Source organism: Odontesthes bonariensis, chromosome 12 (assembly GCF_027942865.1).
Source record: "Odontesthes bonariensis isolate fOdoBon6 chromosome 12, fOdoBon6.hap1, whole genome shotgun sequence".
NCBI lineage: Eukaryota > Metazoa > Chordata > Actinopteri > Atheriniformes > Atherinopsidae > Odontesthes > Odontesthes bonariensis.
In genome coordinates this window covers 14355028-14371870 of record NC_134517.1, presented here as the reverse complement: position 1 = coordinate 14371870, position 16843 = coordinate 14355028, and the positions used below count along the sequence as shown (strand labels likewise).

General features: G+C 39.9%; 1 protein-coding gene across 1 annotated transcript in view; it reads right to left on the bottom strand.

Moving 5' to 3' along the window:
• Window positions 1-16165, bottom strand: part of cerkl (CERK like autophagy regulator) — a 57496-nt gene extending 41331 nt beyond the window's left edge. The window contains exons 1-2 of the mRNA XM_075479183.1: window positions 15890-16165; window positions 13438-13547 (exon numbers count right to left, since the gene is read on the bottom strand). Of these exons, the coding sequence (XP_075335298.1) occupies window positions 13438-13547; window positions 15890-16047 (268 nt within the window). The 5' untranslated portion in view covers window positions 16048-16165. The remainder of the gene's footprint in view (window positions 1-13437; window positions 13548-15889) is intronic.
• Between the last annotated feature and the right edge of the window lie 678 nt (window positions 16166-16843).

The window sequence follows — 16843 nt, the reverse complement described above, 5'->3', positions numbered from 1 at the left end:
CCAGGATACTATGCAGTTTACACAGCATCCTCCTCTCAGACACCACCAACAAAGAGTCAGGCTACCCTCAGCCTGCTGCCCCAGCACACCAAACCAAAGAAGATGGCACTGGCTACCACTGACTGGTAGAACATCCTCAGCATGATGTTACATACATCGAAAGACCGGAGCCTCCTCAGGAAATAGAGCCGGCTCTGACCCTTCTTGTAAACAGCCTCCGTGTTCTTGGCCCAGTTCAGTTTACTGTCCAGGTGTACTCCAAGGTATTTGTAATCCTGGACCACTTCCACAGTCTCACCGTTGATGGAAATGGGTGTGGGGGCAGATTTCCTCCCGTGGAAATCCACCACCAGCTCCTTTGTCTTGGTGGTATTAAGATTCAGATGGTTAGTCTCACATCACCCGACGAAGGAGTCCACAACACCCCTGTACTCCTCCTCCCTCCCCTTACTGACACAGCCAACAATTGCAGAGTTGAGAACTTCTGCACAACTCAGAGTGGAACTGGAAGTCAGAGGTGTACAGGGTGAACAGAAAAGGCGAGAGAACAGTTCCCTGTGGGGCCCCTGTGCTGCTGACCACAGTGTCAGACACACAGTCCTGCAGTCTGACATACTGAGGACGACCCAAATAGTCTGTGATCCAAGAAACCAAGGGGGGGGGGTCCACCTGCATCGCCGTCACCTTACTCCCCAGCAGGGCAGGCCGGATTGTGTTGAACACACTGCCAAAAAAAACGTATTGCCAAAAGTATTCACTCACCCATCCAGATAATTCAATTCAGATGTTCCAAGCTCGGGTGCTTCTTTATAAGCACTGTAATATCTTGTGCTTCTTCAGGCTGTAGATACTCTAAATGCTGGCTAAGATTGACTAGCATTCCTGAGTTGAGTAAGCGAGCCGATACCGCTTCTGGGGGTTCGGGATCACACCCCCCCCCCATCATCAGGCTCATATGTTGTATTCTCCACCGTTGCTAAAAGACACACAGGGCTTACAGCATCTCCTTTGATATAAGGTTTGAGCAGATTTATGTGGCACAACCTCGTTTTCTGTCTACGCTCTGGGGTGCTGACAACATAATTACACTCACCCACACGCTTGACTACATTATAAGGTCCACAGAACTTTAGTCCCAATTTAGGCTGATTCATTGGCAACAATACCAGAACTTTATCACCTCCTGCAAATGTGCGCAGTATCACTTCCTTGTCATATTGTTGTTTCATTCTGCTCTTTGCTGCCTGCTGATTCTTCCGAGCCACTGCACAAGCTGACTGTAATCGGTCCTTAAACGTCGCTACATATTGCAATGTGTCATCCTGAGGTGTTGAAAGGAGTAACCTTTCCCTCATCATCTTGAGTGGGCTGCGAACCTCATGTCCGTACACCAACTCAAATGGACTGAAACCTGTCGACTCATTTGTGGCATCTCTAATGGCAAATAAGAGGAAAGGCATAGCCATATCCCAGTCCTCAGGGCACTCCACACAATAGGTTTTTATCATTGTCTTGAGTGTCTAATGACATCGCTCTATTGCTCCTTGGGACTGCGGGTGATAGGCAGAAGACATCACTTGCTTAATACCCAACTGACACACAACATCCTGAAACAGGTTTGATGTAAAATTTGTGCCTCGATCATGCTGTATCTCCTTCGGGAGCCCAACACGAGAGAAAAACTGTAACAGGGCTTCCACCACAGGTCGAGTTTTTATGCTACGCAACGGCACCGCCTCCGGAAATCTAGTACTCGCATCCATGATAGTGAGTAAGTACTCGTTCCCTTTCTTAGTTCTAGGGAGGGGGCCAACACAATCAATCATAACCTTAGAAAAGGGCTCCTCCATAACCGGAGGGGGACTCAACGGTGCAACAGGAATAATTTGATTGGGCTTCCCACCAATTGACATGCATGGCAGAATTTACAATAATTAGTCACATCTTTGCGCACGTCCGGCCAGTAAAAATGTCGCATAACCCTGTCCTGTGTCTTCCGAATACCAAAATGACCAGCCCAAGCGCTCTCGCAGCTTCTCAGTTAAGAAGAGGTACATCAATAAGAAAACAGGTGCTCAGTTTAGGGAGGCCATAGCTATGTTACCAACAATGAGCGCAGAGTCGGTTGAAGGACTGCTGGATCATTTTAACTTGAAAATTTTTAATGTAATGGAAGCTGTTGCACCGATAAGAATCAAGAGCACCTTGATCGAACAGAAAACTCCATGGAGAAACACCACTACGGTCAAAAACCTGAAAAGAGAATGCAGGAAAGCTGAACGTAAATGGAGGAAAACAAAGCTTCAGATTCACTATGAGCTGTACAAAGAAAGCCTGCGTAGTTATAACAATGAGCTGTGCAAGGCCAGACAGCTGCATTTATCTGAAATCATTAATAAGAATGTCAACAATTCTCGAACTCTGTTTGCTATGGTTGAAAAACTCACAAATCCTCCTAAACAGTCAAACCCAGACCTCTCCACAGAGAAATGCAACAAATTTGCCAACTTTTTTAGCCAGAAAATTCAAACGATTAGACAAAACATTCACGCAACACAAAACAAGAAAACTAATCTGTGTCTAAAACCTAGAAATAACTCTGACGTTATGTCACAATTTAATATTGTAGATTTAAAAATCCTAGAGGAAACAGTTGGGCATCTGAAATCAACAACTTGTTCTCTGGACATAATACCATCCGACTTTTTAAAAACTGTTTTTACCTTAGTAGAAAGTGATCTCCTACGAATAGTTAACAGCTCACTGGCATCAGGCATTTTTCCCAAGTCACTAAAGACAGCTGCCATTAAGCCACTTCTAAAGAAGATAACTCTAGACGCCTCTATGATGAACAACTACAGACCTGTCTCTAATCTCTCTTTTATATCTAAGATTATTGAGAAAGTTGTATTTAACCAGCTCAACGACTTTCTGAATGAAAGTGGAAGTCTTGATAACTTTCAATCAGGCTTCAGACGTCATCACAGCACTGAAACAGCTCTGGTCAAAGTGTTAAACGACATTAGGTTGAATACTGATTCGGGTAATGTTTCAGTCCTGGTTCTGTTGGACCTCAGCTTTGCATTTGATACTGTAGATCACAGAATCCTGTTGCACAGGCTGGAAAACTGGGTTGGACTTTCTGGAGTGGTCCTTAACTGGTTCAGGTCCTACTTAGAAGGCCGGAGTTATTTTGTTACAATTGGCAGCTATGAATCTGAGCGAGTGGCCATGACTTGTGGAGTCCCCCAGGGGTCAATTCTTGGACCTCTTCTGTTTAACTTGTATATGCTCCCTTTGGGTCAGATTGTGCAGAATTTTAACATCAATTATCACAGTTATGCAGACGATACAAAACTTTATGTGTCTCTGTCACCGGACGACTGCAGCCCAGCAGACGTACTGTGTCAGTGTTTGGAGGAAGTAAACACCTGGATGAGAGAGAATTTTCTACAATTAAATGAAGACAAAACTGAGATCATTCTGTTTGGGAGCAAAGAGAAGAGGGTCAGCGTTGGTAAATATCTTGAGACTCGGGACCTTACAATCACTGACCAAGTTGGTAACCTCGGAGTGTTGATAGACTCAGATCTGACTTTCAGCAGCCACATCAAAGCTGACACCAAGGCAGCTTTTTACCATCTCAGAAACATCATCAGAATTAAAGGTTTCCTCTCCCAAAAAGACCAGGAGAAACTCATCCATGCATTCATCTCCAGTAGACTCGATTACTGTAACGCTCTTTTAACTGGACTTCCCAAAAAGAGCATTAAACATCTGCAGCTCATCCAGAACGCTGCTGCTAGAGTTTTAACCCGGACTAAGAGATATGAACACATCACATCAGTTTTGAAATCTTTACTCTGGCTTCCAGTCCGTCACAGAATAGATTTTAAAAGCCTGCTGATGGTTTACAAATCCCAGAACGGTTTAGGCCCAAAATACATCTGTGATATGTTCAGAGAATATAAACCCAGCAGAGCTCTTAGATCCAAAGACTCAGGTCAGCTGGTCCAGTCCAGAGTCCAGACTAAACATGGAGAAGCAGCATTTAGCTGTTATGCTGCAAACAAGTGGAACAAACTGCCAGTGGAGATTAAACTCAAATGTAGACATTTTTAAATCCACATTTCTGTTCTCATGTGTCTATGCATGAAATATCTTTTAACTTATCTAGACTGTTGCTTGTTTTTAAATTCATTTAAATTATTTTATTTGTTTCTCTTTATATTCTTTTATGTATTTTTAATGCTTCTTACACTCCCTGCTGCAATGCTTTTATTTTATGTAAAGCACTTTGAACTGTTTGTACATGAAATGTGCTATATAAATAAATTTGATTTGATTTTGATTTGATTTGATTTAAACGCATCACCTCTCTCCTGAAACCACTAGGTAACACCACCTGTGAGAGTACTGTCCAGTGTTCATCAGCTGGGTGGCGCAATGGGCGCCACTTTCGCATCAGCACATCATTATGTAAATAATATCCTGTGGCTACCCCTTGGCTTTCTTCTAAAGACATAGCTGTCTTCCTGAGGGATGCTATAAACGCTTCTTGACACCGTGCTTTAATCAGAGCCTCTCGAGTAAATCGATTTCCTTCCTCCATTCCAGCCAACTGAGCCAGAAAGGTGTCAGACAGATCAACCACAGATTAATTTGCCTTATCACACACCAGCTCCTGAGACCGTGATCCAGATCTGGTCACCACACAAGCAGTGAACACTTCAGGGTGGTCTTTCTCTAAAATTACAGTTTGTGGCGCTTCACATGGCTGTGCTAACACTATGGAGGTCACATTTTCACTTTTCAATTCCTCCGCCTGAGAGTCTTCAGGATCACTTGGGCGCACCCTAGTGCCTGCCAGGTCATTACCTAAAAGAAAGGTAATACCTTTCACTGGAAGTGAGTCAACCATTCCCACCGTTGCTACCTCGGTCACAAGCTCAGTTCTCACAAAAACCCTCTGCTTAGGAGCGGAAACATAACGTTCACCAACCCCTTTTACGACAACCGAAACACCCGTAGCAGTGGACTGTGGTAACTCCAACACTTCTTTTAAAAGTAGTGAATGTGATGCTCTGGAGTCCCTAAGCACTTTAACTGGAACCTCCGGACCATTCTCTGACACTGCAACTGCACCTTGGGACACAAAACCCTTGTAATCCATCAATACTTCTTCGTCAGACGAATCAACAAACTCAATAGTTTCCAGTGCCTGGGGTCGAACACCTACACAGGCTACAGGTTTAGCCTCCTTGTACTGTAACTTACGGCAAACTGACTTGGTGTGGCCGGGTTTCTTACAGTAGAAGCAATAAACTTCAGTTCGAGGAGCTCGCTCAACTCTTCTTGACTCTGGAGGAGGAGGGGATACACGCTCAGACTTAAACAAAAACCGATGGGGTCTGTCATAAGATTTCTTAAAACCAGCCATATTTTTCCCTATCACGCAAGACTCTCGCTCAGCTTCCCTGTCTTGTCTGGAAAATCTTCCTCTATCAGACATGCTACGGTGAGTTAACTCATACTAGTCAGCTAATGTGGCTGCTTTCCTGAGATCTTTCTCCTCCCGCTCATTAAGATATATTTCTATGGGCTGGGGCACACACTTCTTAAATTGTTCCATGAGCACAAGCGCACGGAGACTCTTGAAAGTGGTGGTCTCAGTGGAGGCAAGCCACCTCCCAAACACCAGCTCCTGTCTTTTGTCCAACTCAAGAAAAGACTCTTCACTTTTCCTTTTCAGGGAACGGAACTGCTGGCGGTAAGCTTCTGGAACTAGCTCGTAGGCTGCTAACACATTCTTCTTTACCACATCATAATCTTTACCTTGAGTGTTATCTAAAGCAGCATATGCTTCCTGAGCTTTTCCTTCCAAACTCCCTTGAATCAACAAGGTCCACTTCTCCCGTGGCCATTTCATCTCCTCTGCAATCCTTTCAAAGGCTTCAAAGAAAACACCAACTTCAGTTACATTGAACTTTGGTATTAATCGTAGGTAGCTATTGGGGTCAAAACGATTTTCTGAAGCAGGTCGCAAGGTGGGATTCTGGGACATAACTTTGTCTCTTTCTAATGCCAAGCGGGCCTGCTCGGTCTTGTTCTCCTCCTCTTTTAATTTGATTAGGAGCTTCTCTCTTTCCAGTTCAATTTTCTGCACCTCCACTTTCCTGTTTGCCTCTTCTTGCTTAAGCCTGGCTGCCGCTTCCTTCTCTGGATCAGGCTAATTCAGTCGATCCCCAATCAGCTGTACAGCTTCAGTCACTTTCATTCTGGTCCCAGTAGCCACCTCATAATGTTGGGCTATAGCAACCAAATTCTCTTTCTTTAGCTTGAAAAGCTCATTACGGTTAGAAAGTCTGGTGCAATATTCGTCCACATCAAAATTATCCATTTTACTAAGCGTTAGAAATACACAAATGAGACCAACACACTTGGATTAGCAATACAGTAGATACCGGCAACCAACATATATCGCCACTCTGGTTAACTGCAATACACTAGGTGAACACAACCCTTAGGGGTCATCACAGCACGACAAAATATAGCTTCATCCTTGGATGCTAAACCGAACCTACATGTATACAGATTAACACACAATAAATCACAGTATATATATAGCTTATCTGGCAAGCAATGTCTGCCTAGCCAAGTTAGCTGCAAACACAACACACACCACTCTATCCAAATACCAAACCCCGCGTCTCACAACAGCGGCGACACAGCAGAATAGAATAGAATAGAATAGAAATATACTTTAGTCATCCCCCAATGGGGGAAATTCAAATGAGTCAAGTAGCTCAAAAAAATTATTAGTATTTACAATGATTGTATATTAACAATAATAATATAATAATAAACAATTCTAATAAAAATACCACTACTAACTAATAATAATAAATGACTAAATAAATAAAATAAAAAAATCAATCAATCAATTTAAGAAGAACTCAGCAATCACTGTTAAAAAGCCTTATGGCTGTGGGAACAAAGGACCTTCTGAACCTCTCAGTCCTGAGAGATATGAGCCTCTCACTGCAGCTGCTCCTCTGTCCTGCCAGGATGCTGTGGAGAGGACGTTTATTGTTCTCCAAAACAGAATACAATTTCCTCCTCATCTGTTGCTCCACCACAGCACTGAGAGGGTCCAGCCTTCTGCCTACAACAGAACCAGCCTTTTTCACCAGTTTGTCCAGGCGCCTACAGTTTCTGTCTGTAGTGCAACTCCCCCAGCAGACAACAGCATAGTACAGTGCACTCTCAATGATAGTGTGATAAAACATGCACATCATATCACTGCAGACATTGAAGGACCTGAGCCGTCTCAAGAAGAAGAGACGGCTCTGGCCCCTCCTGTACACTGCTTCTATGTTAGCAGTAGGGTTGCAAAGGGGCGGAAAATTTCTGGTAAATTTCGGGGAAAGTTTCCGGTAAATTTCCATGGGAAGTTAAGCTTGGGAATTTTGGATATATTCCATATTGGAAACTTTCCATGGGAATAATGGGAATTGCGATACAATTTCCTTTTAGCTGTGGTTTGCTTTGTAATAATTCCTCGGCAATGTAAATTACACATTTATTAAACTGTACTTCTGGAAAGAAGATTGATAAAAGGTGGCGAAAGATATTCCTCAACAATAAATGTACAATTAATCCCCAAAAACCATAAGATTAAAATAGGCAAAAAGAGCTCTAAGTTACTGTAGACTGAGAAAAGCTGTCCTCTCTTTGTATTCTTTATCGATATAAAAGCACATTAAATGCATCTTGAGAACAGAAGAAGTGGAAATAAAAAAATCGCACTGACAAAAAGACAGGTTTCTTTTTATCCACCTCAGTAAAGATGACTCTGATCTGTGCTAAAAAAAAAACTAAAGAGATGCTGCTAACACACTCGTTGGTTGCTTCCAGATGGAAGTAAGTTTCCCATCATGATATCACAACCCACTGTGCCAACACATACATACTCAGTGGCAGTCCAGTCTCATGGTGACCAGGCCATGTGGTCACTGTGGGGAGTTATGGATCATAGTTTACATACAAACACACGCACACAGAGTTGTACTTGCATCACTTGAGAGGACAATTCATCCATTTCCTGGAGACTAAACTATAAACCAAGCCTTCGCTATATAAATAAATAATTCATGTTCATGGGCTTTTTTGTCCCTAAAAGGAGGCGGGTCCTCAGTGTGTCTGTTCTTTTATGCCCTCCACTAAATGAATTCAAGCACAAATACAAGCATGGAAAATGCATGGTATCTTTAGTGTCACAACTCTGATCATGTAAACTGCACCATCACTTGGATATGGTCAGTTTATTAGAAATTGATCTGTTACAGCACCTTTACAAGCCTCTCTAGTCTTAAACATACAAAGAGAGTTTGTGAGGGTTTCAGCTCTAGAAAGAAACAAGGGAATTACATTTCTGACGTCCTTCTTACACAGGTCAATAAAACCTTCTAAACATCTACTAACATCTGGCTTTTGAGTGCAATGAAAAAGTATTCAAACAGCATTCAGTCCCGCTTTGAATGACTCTGTAGTTGTAGCCGTGGGTATTATCCTTGTCTGACTACATTTGGCAATGATAGGAACACAAAATTGGGGTGCTAATTTTCTATTAATTTCTTGACAGAAACACAGGTTTACAAACCATACTGTTTCACATGGAAGCTCTGAAACTGTCAGAAACAATAAAAATAGAAATGTATCAATTTTTCCTGTCTGCAAGACAGTTGGCAGCTCACTCTCAAACCTATTGGGGTGTGGCTCATGTCTGGAGTGCAGTGAACAATTTAAAACCAGTCTAACTGTCTCAGAAAGTTGTGATCATCAGAAATTGTTTTCCAACACTACAGGATACAGTGTAATTCATGTTGTTTTAGCTGACAGGCTTGTCCCCTGAAGGGTAGTGTTTCTACTGGATGTAAGTTGTAGCTTTAGATATAATATCTAAGCAGTTTTTTGAGTATAGTGTAACTGAAAAAGTTACATATATTCTGAAAAAATGGTTCACCATTGTTGATGTAAAGTGTGTCCCACAACACACTGCAAGGAGAAAACTGGCATGGACCTAATATTTCGGAAAACAAAGTTTACGATGAATAAATCTGCAAAAAATTAACTGACAGTGACTCTTTCTTGGTGGAATTCTGTTTTTCCACATCTTGAGCAACAAGTTCAGGTTTTAAAAATGCCCTCAATGTAACATGTGTCAAGCTCCTGTAAATTACAAAAAGAAAAGAAAAGAAAAATCTGCAAAAAGAAAATGTGGTGGTGGTAATGGCTGTGCATTTCCAACCACTACTAAAGGCTTTCTTGAGATAAACAGTGAGTGCAAACCTTTAAAATAGGGCACAATGAGGCACGGTGATTAATCTACTAAGACGTAAAACTTCCTTCAAAATGCGTTCTAAAGCCTAAGCATGTTTGACAACAACCTCCTAAAACCTGAAGGTTTTCTGAAAAGCATTCACTAAAACCTTATTTCTCAGCCTTTAAAACAGACAGAAACGTGAAATAAAAAGAACTTAGATATTCATAGTTTACTGTAAATTATTACCATTCTCCTTATGAGTATTTACAATTTACAGTATGCTAGCGTCACCCCAGTTTAGAAAAGGAGAAGCAAGCATACGTTGGTCTTAATGAGTTAAAGAAGAATGTTAGCTTCATATATGAGGAGGGTTTTCTTATCAGTTCACACAAATCTGATTTTATGTAGTGCTGCCATTTTCTGCCAAAGACAGATAAAAGCCAAATGCTTCATTCATTTACCATATCGCATTCATTGTATTTGGCTTTAAAATTGTATTACTTGTCTACCTCATCCAAAAGCTAAAAAAAACAAACAAAAAAAACACTTCCTGTGCATTTCTGCAAGACAGGAGTCACTCCTAGAGTTTCATTTTATGGCCACAATTATTTCAGCTTTGTTTCTGTCATTCTGCTGGACAGCTCAAACTGTTTTGAAATCCACCTGCTTGTTTCACGTTTTCACATTAAAACATCAAAGCAGTTTTCTTTTGCTCCAACTTCAGTTTTGTATTTGTATTTGAATGCAGTATGGAATTTTTTCATACTGCTTTAGGGATATAAAACACAATTATAAAACACAATAGCTTGGGTTTCACTTTCCTCTGGTATAAAATAAACAATATCAGTTGATCCATTTATATAGAAATATCTCATCGATACACACACATAAACAGCATGCTGACAGGCTGGCTATCTGTTTGTGTGTGTGTGTTAATCTCCTCACACTGAGAGACTCTAATAACCCCCCACGGGCCGAACCAACTGCTCTCTACTACTGCCAACACATACACACACACACACTGCTGGCTTAATGGACATTAATTTGGATGAAATACAAGAAAACAGATTGGTTTCAGCCACTCACACTCATTGAATTTACACCTTCATCCTGCTTCACTTACCAGTTCTGTCTGAAAAGATTTGAACCAAAAATCTACCAAACAACAGGACTTTACTAAATATTACTGCGATAATACCAAAATACAACCACAACATAAGTAAATCAGCATCTGTTGACATATCAAGGATCTCTCAAAGGGCTCATTTTCAGTTCTTATATAAATTAAAACAGCACGTGTTTGTTTTAAAAAGCTAGAGATGTAGTGATACACACACAGTTTGAGAGATGGTGGTAGGCCGGTACGGTACCTGCAGTCTGTGCAAGGTGAAAGGGTGTGGGCAGAATAGAAGGTTCAGATAACAATCATGTCCCAGCTCTCATCCCAGTGAAAAACTGATATTTAATGATGCACCTCATGCCATAAAGGATTATGCTGGCCAGGTATTAAAAGAGCAAATTCATCTTTAATTAAGGTAAGTGTTGAGTTGCATTTTAACTTAATAATCTGTTAATCAGTTAATAATCCTGACTACCTTCAGGATGGAGTTGTATAGCTAATTTCCATGCACTGAGGAACCAGTGAAATCAGAAGCTAGCAAGCTACATGGAGAGGTTAACACAAGCTACTTAACAATTTATGGAGGACCGATGCTGTTCCATCTGTTAGACATCTCCAGTAAGAGGAGACATGTAGATCAAATAGTAAGATTATTTTTCAAATTTTGTATCTCGCTGCCCAGCTTTTGTCAGCAGTTTCTACACTCAAGCTGTGAGAAGCCCTGCTGACTCGTTGGCTCTTGGGTCTCATTGACTCTCAGTCCAGGGCAGGAGGCCAGGCCACAGCCACTGGCCAATGCTTCCTGCCCCTGCAGTTTGCAGTAACGAGAGCACGGCAAAATGATGACAAATTTGAAATATAAAACATACCGGTTGACTGATCTACCTGTTTCCCGATAGATAGTTGGAACGTCAATTGTTGCTAACCGTGCCTCAATGTCAGGGTTTTATAGTGATGTTCTTAGTGTGAATAACTTGTCTTCTTTTTTCTTTCTAATGACTGGCTGCATACACTTGCATGGGCCTTTAGAAAGCCAGAGGAGGCCAATGTCCTGGACTCCTCTGGCATTCTAAATCAGGCAGTATTGCTTTGTTAGATTTTGCTTAGTCATTGTTAGCAGGAGTCCTGTTTTCAGTTTTGGCTGTGTCAGTTAAGTTAGTTACGTCATTTAGTTAGTTGGGTTAGTTCTTTGTTTTAGAAGTTTTGAGATTAGGGGACCTGCCCAAATCCACAGTTCGCAGCATAGCTGCTTTATGGCCCACTCTTGCTTTAGTGTGTTTAGACAGTATTAATGTTATCTAATGTGTACTTCACAACCTCGTCTATTTTTGCATTTGTAATATATCTTAGAGAAGGCTCTGCTGTAAAAAGTCCAGTTTGAATAAGAATGTGTACATTTCATTGTTCATTTATGTGTTAATTAGTTTAGGTCAAACTGTATGTTTATGTGAGGTATGGGCAAAAGCAGCGCTTTCCAAGGACTTTTTCATTTTTACTGCACAGTCGTCCCATTGCGGCTTCTGGTGTTTTCAGACATAAACCATCTAATCAGAATCTTCAGTCTGTGCAGCCAATACAATTCATCACATGTTTTGCTACAATTTTGCCAGTATTTTTCACGCACTATAGTTGAGTCTACTTACTGTACCCAATTGCTCAGCTGAGCACACATACAGATAAAATCATATAGACTCAGGATGTGTGGACTCGAGTCCGATGACTTGGACTAGAGTCATAATTTGAATGACTTCTGACTTGACTTGATAGAGTTATGAATGACTTTGAACTCGACTCAGACTTTAACATCAATCACTTGCGACTTCACTTATATTTCACAGCAAACAAAAAGCTTAAATTGTCTGTTTTTTAAAAAAATATTTCCAATACCTTATTCATATCAACTAACTCAAAATTCAAATCAGTCAACTTTATTAATTTCCAGTCCGTTTGCACCAACTACCCAGAATTCCCAGATCCAATACAAAATACACAACAAGTCACAGAGGAGATGTACATGATGATACCTCCGGTAATTTTGTTTGCTTACACAAATTGCCAAGTGCTTAACAAGATGTGAACTGCAGTAGGAAAAACGTGCACGTCAAAATACGGACGGAGAGGCAACAACGTCCAACTTCGTTTGACATTTGAAACTACTTAAAGAACATTAAGTCAAGGCAGTCACTGTGATTAGTGGGTAGTTAACGTTAGCTTAATGACTAAGTACATTTTCTAGCTTGCTAGTGCAATAATGGAGGAGTCCTGGGTTATTATTTGTTGTTAAATGCAACCCCTGCGCTATTTTATTTTTTTTTAATCAAATTCAGTAGCACTTACTGTTTACTTTGTCAAATAAATGCACATTTTAAGAAGCAGTTATTATTTCTGGAAATTATTTATAATTATTCTGAATTTGAATGAGATGTTTAGTGAGATGACTTGATAAGGAGTCAAAAAATTTACGTTTAGGACTTGGACCTGAATCTGGACTTCCACATCTTGACTTTGGACTCAACGTGAGAGTCACATCTCTTTACTTGGAACTCGATTGGAATAACTTAAGACTTACTTGTGACTTGCAAAACAGTGACTTGTTCCCACCTATGATATTTACTGCTCACATTGTTTTGAAGCAGAGGCACATTGGCGTAACTGTACAAAGGGTGAACTGCAACATGATTATGGTAATATTTTTTTAAATTTATAAATCATTACGGGATGCATAAAGTGGAAAAATGACTTCAATTAGACCATCCTTAACAAAAGAAAATAAAAAAACATTGTCCCTCAATTACTTGTGTCTGCAACATTCCAAGTAGTCTAATGCTTATATATTTTCATAAAGTTATCTGATTAAAGTTGTCTCAACAAGGCAACACTTCTCCATTACAACACCAGATGCCTCAACACACACAGAAACACACACACTCTGTCTGTGTTACAGCGGCAGGATTACTGAATGCAATGACCACCTGTCCCTATGGTAACTTACTTGTGGGGTTCTCAGGAATGATGGGAGTCCAGGTCAGTCTGGTTCTCGTGAGTAGGACATCGTGACTCTTCTTCCCCACTTTGAAGATTCCATGCAGCAACACACTCTCACTGACACATCAGAAAATACCAAAACACATTTTATCTCAACCAGATGTTATTTACATTTATTTATTAATTAAGTGACTGAGGACTCAATCATTAGGCTAAGTCTTGGATAAAAAGGAAGAGGACTGTTTTAATTGATTAATCTAGCAAGTATAAGTTCAATGAATGAACTGCTTGAATGGTAATTCTGCCAGAAAATAATTCAGTAAATTATCACACGTGACAAAGAAAAGCTTTAAATTCCAGCATTTAAAAGCAGCAAATGTTTGGTATTTTTTCAAAATAAATCAATAAAAACACACTAAACTAGTCCTTTGGGCTAAAGGGATGAAACCGAATTTTCTCACACTTACACAAACTACATGCAATGTGGCACCCTAACTTTTTTTTTCTCTTGAGCACAGGTACAACTGGGAGTGTAATATTTCCCTAACTTAATGTTAAATTAAGAATCATCATTAAGTATTTAAGTGAAGCTTGCTAAACAAACAAATGATAAAAAACACAAACTGGATGTGTGACCTGATGATGAGGAAACATCAGAGCTTTGCCTGTGTTGCTACCATTCATTCTGAGGGGCACATGAATCAGTGAGGATCGTGGTTGGTACAACAAGCTTCAGTGTTAAGAAAGTAATTAAAATGTATCCATCGAGCTACTCAGTATTTAACCTAAACTAACTCCAGCTTGCTGCTCTATACAGACCACCAGCTTGACTGAGAATTAGATTTCTCAGAGGATTTTATTTGTCCTGACAAACACAATTATCAATCAATCTATCAATAGATCAATATCACCGGTTGCACTGAAACAAAAAATAATGATGCAACTCAATAGTCAGCCCACTCATTACATAAACGGCTACACATTGTATGCCTCTTTATGTTAAATGTGAAACTTAATGTATCCTAAAAATAAATGCTGACGTTGGTGGAGACACCATTTGTTTCTGGTGATGTGTATTGCCCCTAGAAACCTAAGAGAAACCCTCCATTATTCATCGGACATCATATGTACAGTACTGTGCAAACGTCCTAAGCCACCCTTCATTTTTCTTTATATTTTCTTCCAAGTAAGCACAGTTTCTTGTAATCTTTCAAAATTGTCTTGAGCAATAGTTCTCCAGGCTTTCTAAAGATCTTTCAAGGTCCAGTCCTTGTACCATTTTCAGACAAATATATTTATTAAGCCACTTCACACTTACCTTTGAATTATTCAATAAGAAAAAAGGCACATAACTCTAGGGATGAACCAGTGTTATGTCTATTGGTATGTCACAACAACAAATACTTTGTTGTTATTTTCTTTGCATGCATCAACAATAAAATGCCAAAAATAACACAGTTTGACAGGCATAAAATAGCGTCTTTGGACCAACAAGGTGATTCCCAAAGAGCTGTTAGCTGAAAACTTGGCATATCTCAACATGGTGTACAGTGTGTCCTTAAAAAAGGAAAAAAAAAACGGAAAAGCTAAATAGCACAGCGGGGGCCTTAGGTATGTCAAAAGACACAAGAACTGAACTGAACATCAGTGATAACAGATGTTATGGAGTGATGAATACTCAGCATAGCCTGGATCTCAACATTATTGAATCATCTTGACAGAGAGCAATAAAACGAGCCAACATCCAAAGAAGAACTTTGGAATGACCTTCAAGAAACCTGGAGAACTATTCCCAAAGACCATTTAAAAAAATGACAAGAAAATTTATCTAAGAGGGTTCAGGCTGTGTTGAAGAATAAAGGTGCTCATATCAACATTGACTTTCAAGTTCGTTAGAATTGTGCAAAGTCAAATTCTTTATACTTACACACCATTAAGGAGTCTAAAGCTTGTGTATCGCAAAAGATACTCCACAACAATAATTTAGCAAATTATGTCATCGTTGCTATAATATCTATTTACAGTTCAACTTAATTTCATAAGCAGGGAAACATGACGAAGCTTGGTGATGAAGATACTACAGATTCTCCAAATAATGTGAGCTACACGATATCCCTTGTTTCCTTCTAATGCTCTTAAACCCAATATTTCCTATAATTTGTGTTGTGTAGAAGGTTTTTATTTCTATTACTCTTTTCTGCAGAAACTCGGCTGCAGCTTGTGCCACAATAAAATGGAAACTAAACTGCATTATAGAGCTGTAAAGAGTTTATCTCAACTTGAGATCCTTAATAGTTTTCGATAAAAGCAGAGAAATGCATTCTGGGTAGAGGGGTTTTACTTGTAAAGAATATCTTTTTTGAGCTTGTCGGTGTAAACTCAAGTATTTATCTTGGCTGCCTCATTAGTGCTATGTATGAACCATGTGGTTTAATAGCGAAACCTCAGGAACTACTCACCACTCCTCCTCCTCCACCTGCACTTGTCCTTCTTCTTCACGCTTCTCCTCTTCCTCCTCCTTCTTCTCCCCTTTCTTGTCTTCTTTCTTCTTTTTCTTCTTCTTCTTCTTGCTGCCGTCTCTCTGTTCTCCCTTCAGCACCTCCTCGGGCTCCGACATGTTTACTGAATCAATTCACAAACAAACAAAAACAACAAAAACAACTCGGTAGTTATTAGTCTATTCCTCTTTGATAAACATGCAGTAAGCTGCTCACGGTGTATTTCCGGGGTCTCGTCGCTATGGAGACAGGCAGCGGCTTTCCCGTGCGAACAGCTTGAGCGCGCGGCAGATCAGCTGGTGTGTTTATCAAAGGGCGTCCGCGCTCCAGTGAGCTTTCAAGCGGGAACGCGCGAACAGTGATTAAACTTAGATCGTTTTTAGTGTCAATCTTAATAGTTTGGTTGATTTTGTCAGTTTTTTCATCAGTTAATTTGATATTATGGTTTGTTTTTTTAAAATGGGATAAAACAGAAAAGTCTGCTCATATCAATTTTATTCTATTTAACCCTTTTTAAATACAAAATAATTCCCCAAAACATATATTATCTTGCGACAGGATTCAGGTTCCCATTTGAAGAACATTTAAACTAAAATAAAATAAAGATTAGATACATTTTCTTGCAAGAAAAAAAAACAAGAAGTTTCTGAAAGCAACAGTTTTAATTTATTTTTTTTAAGTGGGCTTGTGGGGCATACTAATTTGGCAGTAATTTGTACCTTCAGATCAATCTCTGTTTGGAAAAGCAGGGAGGAATTCTCATGGTGGAGCCAAGCTAACATCTACTGAGAGCAGTGACAAAAGAAGAGCGAATGTTTGCCATTTAAAAAAACTCAAACCTCAAACATTTCATAGCGATTCAAGGAACACTGTATAGTAGATTTTTTTTTTTTTTTTACATGTCACTTTTGCATC